This window comes from Thamnophis elegans, chromosome Z (assembly GCF_009769535.1).
Source record: "Thamnophis elegans isolate rThaEle1 chromosome Z, rThaEle1.pri, whole genome shotgun sequence".
Classification (NCBI taxonomy): Eukaryota; Metazoa; Chordata; class Lepidosauria; order Squamata; family Colubridae; genus Thamnophis; species Thamnophis elegans.
In genome coordinates, this window is record NC_045558.1 from 65,022,728 (window position 1) to 65,042,808 (window position 20,081).

Sequence of the window (20,081 nt, forward strand, 5' to 3'; positions counted from 1 at the left end):
AAAAACAATATTGGGTATATTACTTATACTATACTTTGTGTGTATAGCAAAACCACCTTGCAACCTTGTTTGCTGTAAGGAGGCAATTTGCTGGGAGGCAGAGGCCAAAGGTGGAGGCCAGTGGGTGGACAATTTTCACCCTCTTTTAGGGTTAGGGTTTCCTCCCCACTGCTTTCCTATATACTTTGCATTTTCTACTTTATAACTATTTTAGTATTATTTTATTATAAAAAATGTTAACTGTGAAAAAAATCTCAGCTGGCTCCAGTTCCCTGTGCCTTAACACCTCTGGTATTCTATAACTACTAATCTAATCTTTTACTGTTAGATTAGTTTATTCATGGTTTGAAAGTTTGTTCAATGAACTCTCATTGCATTGACATTTCTCTATTCTTTCAACCAAGGTGCTGAAAAGTTTTAGCACTTGTAAACTCCTTCCAGGTTGATATAGCAGAATGTCATCTTGACAGCCCAAACAATGTGAGCAACATATATACCACATTTTTTTCACATCAGATACAAATCTGTTCATATATTATCAGTTTCAGACGAGGGTGGGTTTCAAAATGTTTTACCAGTTTGGTGGGTATAGCTAGATGGGGGGGGGGGGTGCATGTGACTGAGTGAGCATGGCCAACTTGACATCACTCTCACACACTCAGTCACATGATCGCCTCACCAAGCCATGCCCACCGAAATAGTGGTGAAAAGTTTGAGGGGGGGGGGCTCCAGCCTTGTTGGAGCTAAGGAGCGCCTGCAAAACTACCCAGTAAGAAAAAGGTTTTGTCCTCCCTGGCCCCAGGTGCACTCTGCAGGCTTCAGCAGGGCTGGGGGGGGAGGCAAAAAACACTCCAGTTTGCAAAAAATGGCCCATTTTCTTTGCAAAAATGGGGGGCGCTTTTGCCTTCCCCCAGCCTTGCTGAAGTCTGCAGAGTGCCCCTGGAGGCTGGGGGAAGGTAAAAACGCCTCCATTTTTGCAGCTTGTTTACAAAGTGGCTCTCAAAGAGAATGAAGTGGGTTTGGCTCACCCAGAGCTGCTGCTTCTTCATAACAGCTAAGAACCTCTTCTGCCTGGGGCTCCAAGCTGCAGGGAGGGGGGGGGGGCAGCTGCAATGCAGCAGCTTCAGGGGCTCCTTACCTCAGTGGTTTGTTCTCTTACTTCTAGGTGGCTATGCCGGCTTTGTCCTTAAAGTCTGCTGCTCTGCACCTTTGATCTTTCTCAGGAATTGAGAAAAGTGATCCTGTGAAGGGACCAAGCCTGCTCTGAACTTGGAAGCTGAGAGGCTTCTTTTCCACCCAGCCGCTGGTGCAGGGCACCAAAAAGATCTCCGGTCTCTGCCACCATCTTCGCGCTTGTGCAGCTTTCTTCTCACCAGCTGGAGGACTTTTTGGTGCCCTGCAGCCAGAGGCTAGGTGAAAAAGAAGCCTCCAATCCTCCGGCACTCAAAGAGGCGTCTGAGAGGCTTCTTTGTCAGCCAGTCGCTTTCCTGTTTTGGTCAGCTTGCCATCTGATGGATGTGAACAATGACCAGGGGAGGCAGTTTTTACCAGTTTGAACAGCCAACCCCGATTTTTACTACAAGTTCTATCAAACCTGTTCAAACCGGTAGGAACCCACCTCTGTTCAGACCCTGGAAATCTTGTGTTTACCTACCTACTTGAGACTGAGGAACCATAGTGGATTTACGATCACACAGGGGGGAAAAGGGAAGGCCTAGCTCTGCTTCTTTGTCACCCTGAAAAGTAGAAGGAGAGAACAAAATATCACAAGAATGTGAAAAATTGGCAATGTCCATTTTCATAGTCTTTCCTCTCATCCCAATGTTCTGTGATTCTCATGCAGGAAAGAATATACAATTTGGCCTAACCATTTTTGAATTGTGTAGAGTATTACCTAGAGAATGTTAATTAGTCAGATTTTCATTTTTTTAAACTCAAACAGCATTCCCCCCGCCTCAGGTTTCCCTTAATATTTGGGGAAAGACTAAAAACAGAAACAAATTGTTAGCCAAACTAAGCGTGTGCATCTGTGGAATTTTCTTCTATGGTTTTTCCATTATTCCTAGCCAGATGTAAAAGCAGCAATTTTTAACATGGAGACAACCATTATGAGGTGGCAGTTAGAATACTATTTATTGTCTTTCTCTGTTAATTTTCCATCAACAAGTAGGTGTATAACTCTAAAATAATAATTAGCACAATTTTAAAATGTAATTAAATTTCAGTAAAGCCACAAAACAAGGAAGCAGTCAACGTACCTCCCCAAACTCAGTAACAAAAATTACATAAACCAAATGTATACTTAGATACCCTATTTGGCACTTCTGCCATAGCTCATCACTTAATAACACATTTTGTTAGATAAGATTGCCAGCTAGAGAGAGAGGCAGGGAGAGGGAGAGGGAGAGAGAATGAGGGAGGGAGGGAGAGAGAGAGGGAGAGGGAGAGAATGAATGAGAATTTTCTTTTTTACAGCATTTATGTCAAGACTGTGGAATCTCAGAGCGTAAGGAGGGAGGGAGAGAGGAAGGAAGGAAGGAAGGAAGGAAGGAAGGAAGGAAGGACTTATTTATGGGTATGGGAGAAGGAATTAGCTTATTTCTGGTTTAGTCTGAGTAGAACATTCAACCATCTACAGTAATAATATTAAGCATCATATATAATATAGTTGTGTAATAAATTTCTAGGACTCTCAGCTTTCTAAACACATTCCTCAGCTTGTCATGATCAACACAAATGAATTCTTCATGTTACCTGTCTGAAAAATTCTTCTAACAGTGACATGGTCCAGCGATGATGGAGGTTCCATGCCTGGCAGGATGACTGATGTCAGCTGTGTGCAACATCAAGGATAAGGCTTTTGGTTTGTCAATTCTGAAAACCAAAATAATGGCATAAATTAATTGCCTAAATATACAGATTTTTTAAAAAGACTGCTAACCAAGGTATGCTGATAATAAGCTAATGAACAATAGCTTGTGAAGTTGCAACCAAAGCATAGTCATAATTCAAGGTTGGTCTTTGAACTTAACCATTTTTTGCCTTTTTCTAGCCTTTATTGCCTCTCCTGTACAATCTTCTTCAATAGGAAAAGACTTAGCTGTTAATTTGTGATTTTGGTGGAAGAGAAGTTTTGTATGCCCCAATAGAACAAAATTAAGTTTATGTTTAAATGGTACTCATATAGTCCATTCCTCATAATGAAATCTTTACAAACTGGATTCAATTTAATTAGGAGCCCAACCCTAAAAAGAATATTCAACATGTAGATCTTAAAACAAAACAAAAAAGAAAGAAAAAATAGTAGCTGTAAGATATAATTCTTAGTTCAAGGAATACACAGATTTGAATAAACCTTTTAATTGCTACAGGAAGAATTCCAAAGAGACTCTGCTTTGGTACTCATCTATCTTGTAACTCCTACTAGTGAACAATGCTCCATTTCTGATATTAAAATTTGATTAGAATTTGGGTGCAGATGGATTCAATTTAAATAAACTGGATCCAAACTAGTTAATATCAGTACTTGGCCCTGTAATAAGTATATAAGTATATAGTGAATTGACCCTGTAATAAATATAAGTTAGTGTAACTAACATTGGCTAATGTATTCCAGACATTTGTCTCCCACAAATATTCTACCAGGGCAATCCGATATGCAGTATATTACATTAATTAGTAAGCAGTAAAGCTGGGTTTAGTTGATCTATCAGTGATAACAATCAGAAGTATATCCTTGCTCTTCTGAAATGATGCAACTGCATGTGAATCCAATCACTGGAAAAAGAAATAGTTCCAAGTAACAAATAATGTTGTTGCTGCTGCTGATGTTGTTTTTCAGCAAGGTGTTTTTAAGGCTCATGTAATAAGGTGGCAAAGTAACAGCTATAGTAGAGATCTTTCCTCTCCACAGTATCAGAAAGTATCTTACCCTTCTGGCTGCTGCAATGCATTCTTCATGGCTTTGATTTGCTGAAAATGACAGGACATATCTGTAGCCAGCACCATCTCAATCACTAGAGTCCTGAACTCTCTATTGGCAGATATCCAGAACAGAAAAGAATGAGGAGAAAATGAGAAAAAGCAACTTATAAGAAACACTTGTTTTTCTTTCTCAGTCTGAACATTATTTATGACATTATTAGTCTTCATTCCCATGTGTGTCACTCAGTCCTTCATGTTATCTTTTTTACCAGGGCTTCTGGGAAGGGAGGTATGTACAATTTTGTCATATGCCAGGAGATAATAAAGTGATTTTCTGACTTTAGGACACCTCTTCTGGGAAATGCCGCTTTCTAGAATCATCAAGCAGAATATGACACTAAGCAGACAAAATCATTCCTACAAGAACACAAACATACATTATTTGGTTGACTGTTATTCTGTTGCAGGGATCACTCATTATAGTCCAACAACATAGCCCTATGGATGAAGAGATGAAGAAACAGCAGCAGCAGCCAATATAATCCATAACAGGATTGATTGGGGAACCATATGATGGTTATGATATTAGACCAGGGCCTCATTTATTCATATAGGCCATTGGTATCTCTGAGCCAACCACTATATCTCAGTATAGTGGACTCCACTGAACTGTCCTTGTTGAGGGGCCCTTAAAGGCTAAAGTCACCCTGAAGGAATGACAAAAAGGAGGGGTGCCTTGCATGTCGTGGAGAGTAGCAACTCTCCTGCTTGATCCAAGGCTTACCTTCCCATCCTACAACAAAGAAGAGAAGTAGCCATTATGGCTGCCATGAAGCTGGGACAACCGAAGAAAGAAATCTGCTGGAGCGATGTGTGAATAGTGGACTGGATCTGGGTGAGGTATTTTCAACTTCTATACTAGAGATTAACCCCAAAGAAAAGAAACTCTGAAAAGATAGACTCTCTAAAGTGGTAAAAATGGTGAACAAATAGCTAGAGGAAGATTACAGACCCGAAAGAAAGTACCTAAGAGAGGATAGAAAATTCTTTAAAATATAGAAAGACTGGATTTGAATACTTTATTGGTAATATTTGAAAAGGCATTTTAAAATACTGAAAACATTTGGTTGATTTTTGGGAAAAACAAAATCTTTTGCTTGACCAAAATCAGAAATAGATTTTTAGCTTTTAAATTGGATATAACCAGTGATATAACCAGTGGTGGGATTCAAATTTTTACTACTGGTTCTGTTGGCGTGGCTTGGTGGGCGTGGCTAGGTGGGCATGGCTAGGTAGACATGGCTAGGTGGGCATGTGATTGGGTGGATGTGATTGGGTAGACATGTGACTGGGTGGGCATGGCCAACTCATCATCACTTACATCGAGAGGCATCTCATTCACCCCTTCCAGCCACTCCTCATTACACCTGGCCTCAACATATCTATGGTTCTGTAAAAATGTTGTTCCCCTTTTTTCGACTTTATTATCTGCATCTACATACTATTGATGTACTTTCATGGACCATTGAAACAAGGAAATGGCTCACATGCTTAGCCAAGAGAGTGATAGACAGATCACAAAACAGGCTTTTGAGGGACTGCCACAAAGAAGGGGGGGTAATATATTTTCCAAAGAAGCAGAAAGCAAACAAGAAACAATAGATGGAAACTGAACAAGAGAGAGAAACAACCTAAAACTAAGGAGAAACTTCCTGATAGTGAGAACAATTAACTAGTGGAACTACTTGTCTCCAGATGTTCTGGGTGCTCTATCACTGGAAGTTTTTAAGAAAAAACTGGACAGCCATTTCTCTGAATTGATATAGGGTCCTCCCACCAAAGTCCCTTCTAAATGTTATTCTGTTATTCTGACAACTTTTCCCAGGCCCTCCAGTCAGATTTGGCATCCTCAGTTTTCCTGTCTGAGCAGGAGGTTGGACTAGAAAATCTCAAAAGTCCCTTTCAACTCTGTTATTCCCATTATTCCTAAGAAACACACACACACACACACACACACACACTTTAAGTAAATTCCCTTGTTTTGGAGACTTTAGAATCAAAAGGTACCTTGGAGCAATGGTGGACTGCAAATTTTTTAACAACTGGTTCTGTGCCCTAATGACTGGCTGAGTGGGTGTGGGCTGGTGGTGTGACAGCATTCAGCCTCCTGCAGCACTCTGCCAGTCAAAACGGGGCATGGGAGTTAATTAAAAAAAGTGGGCTTTGCTTTGTGACATCCAGACCCAGTGAGCAAAGGGTTTGAAATGCACATAAAATACCCTTTTGTTTGGTTATGAAGAAATTAGATGTACACTAAATGTTGACTGACTTTTAGCTACACATCTTCCTAGCAAACAGAAAATTTTGAAGTTCCAGATAAACAGGTTTCATTTTTGGATGAGTAACCACAGTTTACATATTGAAGGTTCATAAAGGAATGCTGGGAAACTCTGTATTTTTAAGAACATTTGAGGAAAGGCAAGTTAGTCAAGGCTGAGCCATCGCTGCTCAGCTCCCTACCTGCCTGCATCTCATCCCCTGCCTGAATTCTCTGCAGCTGCTGGGGTTCGCCTGCCGAAGTGTGTGTGGGGGGGGGGGGGAGACCAGGGAGCATCAGGTTATGACATCTGCATCACCCCTCTGCCAGCCACCCATCCTCACTGGGCCAAGCACTTTGGCCAAGCACAGGCTACCACTGTGTGAATGGTGCAAGCCACATGGGCTGGAAGGTAAGGCTGATGGTGGGGAAGGAAGATCCACTCTGGTGAGAATCCCCCTCCAAGCAGGTAAGGCCCAGCAGCTGCGGAGAATCCAGGGGCAGCAAGATGCAGGCTGGTGGGGACCCAAGCAGAGAAGGCTTGCCTTCCCTGGCTTGCCTTCCCCTCTGCCACTAGCTACAGGAGAAAAGTACAGTTGCAGGATGAAAAAAGAGGTGGTCATGGGGAAGAAGTGGAGAGAATGAGCAAGGGACCTCTGAAAGAGGGGAAACAGGGTGGAGGTAAGTGAGGGTGATACCATGGTGGAAACTTGTGGGAGCAAGCAGAGCGGTGGGTGGGTGGGAAATGGTGAAGAATGAGCGGGTGGCATGCAGGTGGAGGCCCCAGGAAAGGCCAGGGCCAGGGACTGGTGCATCCCCCAATCCAAGGCAAAAGGCGAAGAGGCGGCATGAATGCAGAGGTCCCAGGAAAGGTCAAAATTGGTGTATCCTCCCTCTGAGGCAAAGGGCAAATAGGCTGCATTGCCAGCATGGTAGGCTGCAGCAAAGGCAGGCAAACAGGCAAGGCGCAGAGGCAGGCAAGCTGGCTGGGCCACATGAGGGGGGGTCAGCTAGGCCAGAATTCAGGTCCTGCTGCTTGCAGGCTCACCCAGGTTGCCAGGCAGATCCGGGCAGCTCAGCTTAGTAGCACGAAAAGTGCCGTGTGGGATGCAGCCGAAGGCAGGCAAGCTGACTGGTCACCAGAGACCATGTGGTTGAGGCAAGTGAGGGAGCCAGACAGAGAGCAGCAGCAGATATGCTAGGAGCATGGACAAGATGGGGAGCAACTGGGCAGGATAAGGTGGGTAGGGTGGGTAGGGAAGGGCCATGCAGATTTTTTACTATTGGTTTGCCCAAACAGGACTGAACCAGCTGAATCTGACCACTGGGTATAACATTGAAAACCTAGGCCATCTTTTGGTATATGAAAGAAACTACACTATATTTTCACAAGTCTGGAAATGTCCTTGAAGTAACGTCTGGGAGACTGTTTTGCTTTCTTTTTTTTTCTTTGCATAATGTTTGATATCTATTTGCTTCATGGCTAAAAAGGAAAAAAATGAGACTTTTGAAGATTACTAGCTTACAAACACCTGGAATTATCTTTGAAACTAAATAGATGAATACCCAGCTTATGAAGAAATGACAAAACCTGTTGGACCATATAGGACCATAAATGATGTCTGATAATTTTATAAAGAGGAAAAGAAGGAAAATTAAAGGGGGAAAAAGAGACTTATTGGGAAACTTGGAAGAAGCAAACTGACTGGGGGAGGACTACAAAGAATGATAAATACTGTGCATCCTGGAAATGCAGCAACAGGAACAGCTGCGAAATAGCGGAGCTCTGATGGGCTCTGTGAAAATCCAGCTGGACACCCACTGTTAGGGACTCTTGGGTTAGGGTCTGTTCTGGAGGAACAGGTGGAAAAGAAGAGACATCTTGCAGACCAAAGAGGAACTGGCAAGCTCCTTGAAAGGTCCATGATAAAACTCTTCAAACCAATAGTGGAAGTGGCAGCAGCTTTAATGGCCGCTTTAAAGTTGGGGCTTCTGGGCCAAGCCATATGAGCAGGAAAAGCGTTGGAACAAAGTGCTGGACCTGGGTGAAAAAGTTATCAATCCAAGGTAAAGAAACTTTTAATTTGGAGTAAAAAGAGACCCGGAGCAGAATTTAGCAACTAGATACTTTGAAGCTGTGAGAATCAACAAAGAAGATTTGTTTTTGCAACAGAATTTTGGACTGGACTTACTGTTTTAGTGGAAGATAAAAAGTAAATAAAAAGTGGAAGTGGACTTAGAAATTGGAAATAAGAAAACGGAAAAAAGAATTCTAAGTTTTAAATGATATAATAGAGAAAGTTTTAAAAATTGTTAAACTAATTAAACGTATAACATGGAAGCTTGGATGTATAATAAAATACTTGATATGTTAAAAAAACTGCACGTGAAATGCTACATGGAAAAAACAGTGAAAACTCAGAGGGAACACTTAGAACAAGAAGAAGGAGAAAAGGAGAAAGAAAAGGGATTGTATGGAGATCAGGCAGTTATTACAGAAGAAGAAGATATTGAAAAAGAAAAAAAGTAGATGATTATACAGGGATTCACACTTAAGTACCTAGGAATGTGGTGTGAATGGTATGTTTGACTGATGATTGTACCCACTTTTTAACTATCACTGTTGTATTTTTTGTGTTTTAATTGACCTATGTGGGGAATGCATGGATGAGTGGCTGTGTTTGTGTGAGAGGATGACTGATTCGAAGGGCCTGTCAGGAAATGCGAAGGCTATAGGGGTGGGTGGAGGGACTACGGACACGGGAGTGGGCCGGAGCATTACGGTCTTAACAGGGAGGGGCAGATATGGCGGGGACTTTAGGGCAGGCCATTACTGGGGAAGGAGGGTTCGCTACGTTACAGAGATCCCTCCTTCCGGCCCTACGAGTCCCACTCCAAGGCCAGATGGCGCGAGTAATCAGGACCCTGGTCTTAGGCTGCTGTCGCTAAATGCCAGGTCTGTAGTTCATAAGGCTCCCCTCGTCCGGGACCTAATTTTAGACGAGAGGGCAGACCTGGCATGTATTACTGAAACCTGGCTGGGCCCAGAGGGAGGAGTCCCCCTCGTAGAGATGTGCCCAGAGGGTTTTCAGGTGCTTCATCAGCCGCGATCCCAAGAAAGGGGTGGGGGTGTGGCTATTGTTATCCGAGAGTCTCTAGTACCTAGTAGGATCCCTGCTCCGGAGCTTGTCGGGTGTGAGTCCCTGCTGGTGAAGTTGGACCTCAAGGGTCAAGTGGGCTTGCTGTTAACGTACCTGCCTCCCAACAGCGTTGCAGCAGCCCTCCCCTGGCTCCTCGAGTCAGTAGCTGAGCTGGCAATTGAGTTTCCCAGGCTTATGGTTCTGGGGGATTTCAATTTACCTTCGCTCGGTGAACACTCTGATGGAGCGCAGGAGTTCATGGCTTCCATGACAGCCATGGGCTTGACCCAAGTAATTCAGGGCCCGACTCACTTGGCAGGTCACATGCTCGACCTCGTATTCCTCTCAGAGCAGTGAAGCTGTGATCTTGGTTTGAGGGGTAGTGAGATCCTACCCCTGTCATGGTCGGACCACTACCTACTGAGGCTTGACTTTCGGAGATCAAACCCCCACTGTAGGGAGGAGGAACCAATTAGGTGGTTCCACCCCAGGCAACTTATGGACCCTTTGGGCTTTCAGATGGAGCTTGGCGTTGTTCCTGATACCCTCGCCCGCAGTCCGGCGGAGACTCTGGTTGCTGTCTGGAATTCAGCAGCGGCAGGGGCTCTTAACCGGATTGCGCCTTTACGGCCGATCCAAGGCAGTGGATCCAGGAGGGCTCCTTGGTTTACTGAGGAACTCCGGGAGATGAAGCGCCGAAAGAGACGCCTAGAGCAACGATGGAGATCCAGTAAGTCTGAGTCAGACCGAGCACTTTTAACATCCAACATCAGAGCTTACCTCCGGGCAATTAGGACAACTAAAAGAACACACATTGCCTCTCTGATTGCTTCCACTGAGTCGCGCCCAGCCGCCTTGTTCAGGATAACCCGTTCCCTCCTAAATAGGAGGGATACGAGCGATCCTTTGCAAGGCAGAGCTGAGGATTATGTCCAATTCCTCACGGATAAAGTTGCTCGGCTTCGGGCGGACCTGGACTCCAATTGCGCAGAGCCAGCTGAGGCACCAGGGGAGAATCTGGCAGGACATCACTTGAATGATTTTCAAGCTGTTACCCCTGAGGACGTGGACAAGGCCATGGGAGCTGTAAGTGCCTCCACATGTGTACTGGACTCGTGCCCCTCCTGGCTGGTCACTAACAGCAGGGAGGTGACACGGGGCTGGATCCAGGCGGTTGTAACCGCCTCCCTTCGGGAGGGGTTCTTTCCCCCCACTCTAAAGGCGGCGGTGGTGAGACCCCTTCTGAAGAAGCCATCTTTGGATCCAGCCATTTTAAACAACTATCGTCCAGGCTCCAACCTCCCCTTTGTGGGGAAGGTTGTTGAGAAGGGTGGTAGCCTTTCAGCTCCGGCGGTCCTTGGAGGAAACCGATTATCTAGATCCCTTCCAGTCGGGATTTAGGCCTGGCTACAGCATGGAACCGCTTTGGTCGCATTGATCGATGATCTCTGGAGAGCCAGGGACGGAGGTTATGCCTCCGTCCTAGTGCTCCTTGACCTCTCAGCAGCTTTTGATACCATCGACCATGGTATCCTTCTGCGACAACTGCGGGAGGTGGGGGTGGGAGGCACTGTCCTACGGTGGTTCTCCTCTTACCTCTCGGACAGGTCGCAGTCGGTGTTGGTCGAAGGGCAGAGATCGACCCCTAGGCCCCTGACTTATGGGGTGCCGCAGGGTTCGGTCCTGTCCCCCCTCCTGTTTAATATCTACATGAAGCCGCTGGGTGAGATCATTCGACGGCACAGGATAAAATACCACCAGTATGCGGACGATACGCAGCTGTATCTGTCCGCCCCGTGCCAACTCAGTGAAGCGGTTGACGTGATGTGCAGGGCCTCGAGGCTGTTAGGGACTGGATGGGGGTTAACAAGCTTGTTCTCAATCCAGATAAGACCAAGTGGCTGGTGTGTTTCCCTCCTACTAATTGGCCAAGTGTTCCATCTCTCAGGCTGGGGGGTCAAACAGTACGCCCCTCAGACAGGGTTCGCAATTTGGGAGTCCTCCTGGACCCACAGCTGACTTTCGAACATCACTTGTCAGCTGTGACCAGGGGGGCATTTGCCCAGGTTCCCCTGGTGCACCAGTTGCGTCCCTCCCTGAACTGGGAGGCCCTCACAACAGTCACTCACGCCCTTGTGACCTCTAGACTGGACTACTGCAACGTGCTCTACATGGGGCAGCCCTTGAAGAGCATTCGGCGACTCCAGCTTGTCCAGAATGCAGCCGCGCGAGCGATCGTGGGTGCACTTCGGTTCACCCATGTAACACCTATCCTCCGCGAGCTGCACTGGCTGCCTATTGGTCTCTGGATACACTTCAAGGCGCTAGTCATCACTTATAAAACCCTTCATGGTATTGGACCTGGGTACTTGAGAGACTGCCTGCTGCCAATTACCTCCACTCGACCGATTAGATCCCACAGATTAGGCCTCCTCTGAATTCCATCCGCCGGCCAGTGTCGACTGGCGACTACCAGGAGGAGAGCCTTCTCTGTGGCTGCTCCGACCCTCTGGAACGAACTCCCCATGGAGATTCGAACCCTCACCACCCTCCAGGCCTTCCACAAAGCCCTTAAAACCTGGCTGTTCCGACAGGCCTGGGGCTAAAGAACCGTTGCCCCCGTCTCGAATGGTATGATTGCTGTGTGTTTTAAACCATGTATTGTTTTGTCTCATTTTTAATTTTGTCTGTATCCCCCCCTTCCCTGGTTCAGTTGTGAGCCGCCCTGAGTCCCCTTCGGGGGAAAAGGGCGGCATATAAATAAAATCAACATTCAACAACATTCAACATTCAAAGGAGAAAGGGGAGAAATGGCCCCCCAAAAGGTGGGATCAATGGGGAAAGAATAGAGGAAATTGGGGAGAGATACTGAAACAACAAAATTAAAAAAGAGAGAAAAGATTGGAAATGGAAAATACAGGAATTTTAAGATCAAGAAAAGAAAAGGAAAAATTAGATAAATGGTTGGAAAGAAGAGAGTAAGAGATAAATGAAGTTTCTGAGAAACTAAGAGAAAATGGTTGAAAGGAGGAAAGAAAGAAAAGGATTTAATAGCAGAATAGAATGAAGCTTAATAAATATAGCCAATGGTATATATTCAAAAAAATGTGTGGGATATAGATTAAAATTACTACTTGTGGATAACTAATTAAATGAAATGTTTACTATATAAAATTAAACCTGAGGATATGTATTATTAATAGTAAAACAGAATAATAGATGGAAATGATATGTTGAATTTAATTAACTTTGAGAGGCAAAAGGATATTGTTTATATATTAAGAAAAAAATTAAATTAAGCTGGAGAATATGGAATAAAAATAAGATGACTGAAATGTAAAATGGAAATATAATGTAATATGCATAATAGAAGATGTAAAGGGGGAGAACCAGGACAACACTTTGTTCACAAAAAAAGTTAAAATATGTAACAAAAAATAAATAAATAAACTTTGTGTCAGGCCTGCATTTATATTCCTTTTAGAATTTTGGCCTGCCACACTTTCTCTTATTTCATTATGCTGTTTCTTTAATATAGTTGATGGGAGGGGGGGAATAGACAGGAGTGAGATTGTGGAATGTATTGTTTTTCATTCTTTACTAGAAGCCAGGTCATCCTTTATCTCCGCACCAGTATACCTAACTGGAAGCAGCTGGATGCCAGTGTGGCTGAAGATTGGACCATGTGATGGATTGTGGGTGTGGGGACAAGATCATGAACTTTTAACTGGGTGGAATTCTGATGTCGTTTCCAGTATTGGGATTAACACAGATGTGCCTAAGATGTCTGCTTTATTAAATTGGAACAAAAAGGATCGTTTTGCCTTGGACTCTGATTTAATTCTACATGATACTTGGAATGCTGACATTTTGTTTGATAAATACAGTGCATCCTGGGGAATGATTTTTGGACTAAGAGAATTGTTTTAATGCTGGCTTTTTGGTGTTACAGACAACTGAGAGTTTGGGACCTTGGTAGATTATACAGTAACTTTGCCATTTATTAAAATAAGACAAAATGCTTCTACAGGGAAAAATAAGTATCTTTCAAAAAAAAATATTATTGATATTTCAAAGTATTCATGTAACCATAACAAAGAATCACAGGGAGATAAAGGATTTGATATAGTTATGAGATCAGAAAAAGTTCAGCAAATGACAATGAAAAATGAATAAGTAACCCTGGAAATAGAAGAGAAAATAGAAAAAAAAAACAGAGGAAAGGATAGAGCTGATAAAACAATAAATGAATCAAAAAGACAAGGAGAAGGGAGAGATAATCAAAATGGATCAATTGGACCAGGCAGATTACACATTAAGAGTTCAAAAAATAGAATTGGATAAACAAAAAGACTTTCCTAAAATGAAGATAGAGATACTGATAGATGTAGAGAAGGTTTGGCAGCGAGAGATAGAGGTAAAAACACAGGGAATACTTAGATTAAATATGAATGATGTATGGCGATACAAAGCATCAAGGGAGGAGAATGGAAAGAATGCCAAAAAATTAACAAGAATTGAAATACTAAAATAAGCAAGAGATGCTAGAAATAGAACACCTATTAATATATAATTTGTGCTAATAAGATTTAGAATAGAGGTAGAAATTAGACAGAGGGAAAATATTGGTAGATAAATTCTTATATAATACTTTAAAATTAGAATGTAGATTAATAGATCAAAAGTTGAAATATGATGGTATTATGTATATTTAAATAGTGTCTTTATGGTTATTAATGTGTATTAAAACATTGAATAATTAAATGATGAAGGATTATATACATGGTTGTGCAAATCCTACAATGCTAACAACTTTAATCATAATGTTACTATAATGATATGAGTTTGATTAATGTATTTTATACAAAATCCCAAGGGAGAAGTATGGAAAACATTCCAAAAATCAACAAGAATTGAAATATTAAAATGGGCAACAGATGGTGGATAGAAATAGAATACCTACTAATATAAGATTTGTTTTATTAAGATTTAGAATAAAAGTAGAAATTAGAAAGGGGAAAAATATTATTATGCATATTTCTATATTCCAAAATCAGTATGTAAAGGAAAGGATCAGAAGTTGAAAGTTGAGTGTATTATGTATAATGTTACTATAATGATGTGAATATGATTAATGTAACTAAGATTACTAAAATTATCAATATCATTACTATTATTTGGTACCAAAACTAACAATACCCAGCTGCCACACTGTTCATGTATTCAATACATACATATATACATACATACATACATACATACATACATAAATACATACATACATACATACATACATACATATGGAGCACAGAAGCTGGCAGAGAGCTCAGGCCTCCATAGGCGCTCCCCAACACCAGTGATGTTATGTTGGTCACGCCCACCCTGGCCATGGCCCCCCGGTTCCCCCAAAGTCAAATGCAACCCTGATGTGGCCCTCAATGAAATTTAGTTTGACACCAGTGATCTAGACTATTTTCAGCTTTAAAAGCAGCTAAAAAACAACTAAGCATGATTGTCACAGAAGTATTTTAATGGAGATTTATATTTTAAAAGTCTATATAAAGAAACAAACAAATTCTGTAAGTTTCAGAACTTACTGCACTTGTTTAAAAACATGAGTTTTTAAACATGAGTGCAGTAAGTTCTGAAACTTACAGAAGTTTTTCTTTGCCTTCCATGTAAACTAATATGAGAAAATATACAGTTTTGCATGTTTGATCATATTGTGTTTCCAAAGAGAAGGTGTGGGAGGAGTAACCATTGGGTATTAACCAAATCTGCTTGCCTATTGGAGATTGAGGAAATCTTTGGAAGCCACACCTCCTGTTGCTCCTGTGGCCACCCAGATTAACCTCAATCTCGGCCTGAATGGAGTGTTTTTTTTCCTCTCTCCCTTCTATCCGAAATTCAGGAGTTTTTTTACTTTCAGCAAGCTTCAGCAAGAATTTCAATTTCAATTCTCTCACCTGCCTTCTGCTGTGCTCCGCGCCGCTTATTCAAGCCTCGGCTTGCCAGCGCGCACGCGCAGACTTCTGCGGGGTCACCCGATTGTTCCAAAGGGGGTGGAAGCCCCAGGAAGGCCCATGACTGCAGAGAAACATCCAGGCGATGATCGGAGGAGCCCAGGAAGGCCGGAGAACCCAGAACCCTTCCAGGATCATGAAGAGGGTTCCAGTGGCGAAAGGAGGCTCCCGACGGCACCAGCAGTCACCATCTTGGATCGTCGCCATCTCAGGAGCACATGGGAGCGCGTAAACAGCGTCCCGACGCCGAAAGCGCTCACAAGGCCGTAGGAAGCCGGAAGAGGCTTCCTTTCTGCTCTGCCCCGCCGGTGATCCGGGGGGAGAATTCAGGGCCTTGCCTGCCGGCAGCGCAGCCCACAATCGACCAGGAAGCCGCGGATCCTATCCCTAGGAAGGGAATCCATTTACAGCCGGCTGCAGAAGGAACACGTGGGTGAGCAAAGAACCGTGAGTAATGGCGGAGGCGACTAGGAGCAAAAATTCTAGACCCAGAGCCCCGGGGGGTGCGGATCCAGAGGAAGGGCCCTCTAGAGCGATTCCTCCTGTTCCCAGAGGCAGATCCCCAGCTAGGAGGGACAAGGCCAGGGCTCCCAAGAAGCCAACCCCCAGGAAGGAGGCCAGAACAACCAGGGCCTTGGCCAGGGAGTACAGGGCGACCATCAGCCCTTCTCCTTCCAGATCCCGCTCCCCCCGCAGGGCCTCTGCCCGGGCTGAGTACAGATCACCATCCCCAGCCTCTCCAGGGGGATCTCTGAGAAGGCACAGCTCCCTTTCTCCTCCTCTCTCTCCTGCCCCCCTGGTGGATTCGAGAGCGGATCCTTTTGGCCGCAGAGCAGCCAGCCCAGCCCGGCCTCGCCTAGCACCTCTATCCCCTGAACCCAGGGAATATTCCCAACCACCAGATCTTCAGCCTGCGCTGCCTGATCTAACCAGCAGCTTCCAGGACATGCTAGCCAGAGCTCTGGCCCAGGTTATGGCTTCTAGCTTAACTCAGCAGCCACAGGCTCCCAGGAGCAGGGCCCCTCAGGAGCCCCCCAGAGGACAGAGCGATCGCCCTAGCACCTCGACTGCAAGGGAAGCCAGGTCTCCCTTCCCATCCATGGCTAGTGAAGCATCCGACCTCGAGGAAGGAGAACTAAAGGAAGTGGGCTTTTCGGAGGATGAAGACCCCCAGAGGGAGGAGGATTCCACCGTAGTGGGCCTTTTCCCCCCCTCCTTATTCAGCTCCCTTTTACGCAAGGCAGTAGCAACAGCTGATCTGGATCCACCCCCGGATCCTAAGCCAGCAACTGAGTCCTCTGGCAAGGGCAAAAGCAAGAGGAAGAAGGGACCCTTTCATAGGCCCCCCATAGCTAAGGAGGAAATTCCCACCCCAGAAATGTTCATGGAGGTGCTCAAATCACAATGGGTAAAGCCAGGGTCCTTTCTCACCCCAGGGGGGAATGAAAGGAAATTTTATAATCTTAACCAAGCCTTTGCCCAAGCCTTGCAGGTTCCTGAAGTGGATAACCTGGTGGCAACCTTGGCATCCTCTTCAACGGTCGTAGCAGGAGACACCACTAATTGCCTCAAGCCTGAGGATAAGAAGGCAGACATTGTTCTGCGCAAGACGTTCCAGGCCATCACCTGGGCTATCAGAGCGGCTGCCTCTGCCTCCTTTTTTAATAGGTCCACGGTCCTGTGGTTGGAGCAACTGAGGGATAGGACCCCAGCATCTGAAGTGCGACTCTTGCAGGACATCTCCAAGATGCTTGCAGCAACGCAATTCTCAGCGGACGCCACCTTGGACGCGGTAAAGTATGCGTCGCGAGCTATGTCTTCCTCAGTTGCTTCTAGGCGACTACTCTGGCTACGTCACTGGCAGGCGGAATCCCGGATGAAGTGGCACCTAACCAGCGCAGGCTACACCGGGGACAAGTTATTCAGGACGGCGCTGGATCCTCTCCTTGTGGAAGATAAAAACAAGCAGAAGATCCTCCCGTCAACGAACAAGCGGTCGGAATTTCGCCATGCACCGTACCCTAGGAGGACCTCCTACAGACCACCTGAAGGAGACAGCCAAGGCCAGAGGTACCAAAACCCCAGATTTCAAAGGCAGGGGGATAGACAATTTCAGAACAGGTTCAGGAGCCAATACCAGGGGAAGCGGCCCTTTCGTGGAGGAGGCGGTCGCCCCTTCCGCAGATTCAAGTGATCCGTCCCCGGATCACCCCATCGGCGGTCACCTCTCCATATTTGCAGATGCCTGGGAGCGTATCACATCGGATAAGTGGGTTCTCCAGACGGTAAGGCTCGGGCTTCGCCTGGAGTTCCGCTCCCTTCCCCCCAGTAGGTTCCGCACCTTCACCTCCTCCTCAGACCCAAACAAAAGGGCCCTTAGGGCCAAGGCCATTAAACATCTCCTCGACATCAGGGCCATCGAGACGGTCCCAGAGGGGGAGAAGGGGTCAGGATTTTAGTCAAACCTCTTCCTAGTGCCCAAGAGCTTGGGGGGTTGGAGAGCCATCCTGGACCTAAAGTTACTCAACTCCAGGGTGGTATACCATAAATTTAAAATGGCTTCTCTGAAATCCATCCTGGAGGGCATCCGGCCGGGTGACTTCCTTGCCTCCATCGATCTTACAGAGGCATACCTGCATATCAGGATCGCCCCGGAACACCGTAGGTTCCTGAGATTCTCCCATGAGGGGAACCATTTCCAATACAGGGCCCTGCCTTTCGGATTGGCCTCAGCTCCCAGGACCTTCACCAAGGTACTAGCTGCAGCTGCTGGTCATCTACGTTCCCTCCCTGTCCGTTTATTTTGCTACCTAGACGACATACTCATCTTGGCCAGGTCCTCTGCTTCGGCTGCAATGGATCTGAATACTACCATCGACACTCTCAGATCCCTGGGATTCTCCATTAACCTGGATTAAGAGTCACTTCGTGCCCTCCACCAGGCTGCTTCACTTAGGGTCCATTATCGAATCCATAGCGGGGGAGGTTTTTCTCTCTCAGGATCGCAAGGACAGCATCGTTAAGATGATTCATGAGGTTCGCAAGTCACGCTCTGTCCCTGTAGTTCTTCTTTCCAGGCTCCTGGGGAAGTTCATCTCGTGCATAGGGATCATCCCTTGGGCCCGACTGCACGCCAGGGAACTTCAGTGGCTCCTACTACCACATCAGAAAGCCAGGACGAGCGACGCGACCTTCAAGATCCGAGTATCACCCTAGGTGCTGCTATCCTTCCGCTGGTGGCTGTCTCCAGCTCTGAACAGAGGCTGCCTCTTCAGAGATCCACCAAGGATGACGCTCACCACCGACGCAAGCCTCTTCGGCTGGGGGGCCCACCTGGAGAACCAGATCGCCCAAGGTTGGTGGACTCCAACAGATCTAAAGCACAACATCAACTGGTTGGAGCTCAGGGCCATCCACCTGGCCCTCCGACACTTCAAGGACATGGTCAGAGGTCAACACATCCTAGTCCTGACAGACAACGTAGTGACCAAGGCACACGTGAACAGACAAGGAGGCACCCACTCCAAGGCTCTCTGCGACGAGGCGCTGCGTCTGGGTCACTGGGCGGAGAAACACCTGGCGTCCATCAAAGCGGAGCACATCTCCGGAACAGAGAACCATCAAGCAGATTGGCTAAGCAGAGAGACGATCGACAACGGAGAGTGGCAACTCCATCCCTCGATCTTCCACAGTATCTGCGAGAGGTTCGGCCATCCGACGGTGGACCTGTTTGCGACGCCGCACAACGCCCAGCTACCGGAGTTCGTCTCGAGGTTCCCGACCCCAGGAGCCATGGACACGGACGCCCTACGCTGCAGCTGGCCACCAGGTCTTCTCTACGCCTTTACCCCAATTCCCCTCATCCCCGGGGTTCTGAGGAGGGTGGTAGCGGAGAGGACAGATCTGATAATGGTAGCTCCATTTTGGCCGCGCCGCCCCTGGCTGGCAGATCTTGTGGACCTGTCCACAGTTCCTCCCTGGAGGATACCAGCAGGGGAGGTGGTGCTTCACCAGGGATCCCTAGAGCACCCGGACCCGGAGTGGCTCCATCTGACCGTCTGGCGCTTGAGCGGGAACAACTGAGACAGGCTCAGTTCTCCGAGGAGGTCATCAGGGTGGTAGAGGCATCCCGGAGACAATCCACCACCCGCATCTACAATGCCTCGTGGGTGGCTTTCTCAGACTGGTGCCGGGGTAAAGGCATCTGTCCTACGACTGCCTCGGTCCCTCAGGTTCTTGACTTCCTCCAGGAAGGTCACCAGAAGGGCCTCGCCACCAGCACCCTTAGGCGTCAGGTCTCCGCACTTTCCACCGTCCTGGCCACTACTGGTACTTTTTTCATCTTTGGGTTGGTTTATTATTTTAGACTCCCCCCTGTGACCATTACTGGTACTTTTTTCATCTTTTGGCTGGTTTGTCATCTTCACCGCCTCTTTAATTAACATCTACCCACCCTTTCTGCAATTACATCCTCTGGGCTTCCACACGCGCGAACAAACTGCATCTGCCCGACCAACATTACTTTTCGCCACCCCAGGGAAACCATCTCAGTCACCTAGACTTTGCCTTCCCCAACATCGTTGGCAAACCGGACTAAACATCGTTGGCGGTCTTTTTAACCGCCTACACTCTTGGGACCTTTCCAACTGCATAAGAAGGGAAGAAATGCCATCTTCC

General features: G+C 46.0%; 1 protein-coding gene across 1 annotated transcript in view; it reads right to left on the reverse strand.

The window, feature by feature from the left end:
- The window catches only part of PDE1C (phosphodiesterase 1C), a 509,951-nt gene that overhangs the window by 24,820 nt on the left and 465,050 nt on the right, over positions 1 to 20,081 (reverse strand). The window contains 4 exon segments of the mRNA XM_032235871.1: positions 1,655 to 1,736; positions 2,755 to 2,813; positions 2,816 to 2,874; positions 3,932 to 4,033. Coding sequence (XP_032091762.1) covers positions 1,655 to 1,736; positions 2,755 to 2,813; positions 2,816 to 2,874; positions 3,932 to 4,033 — 302 coding nt within the window.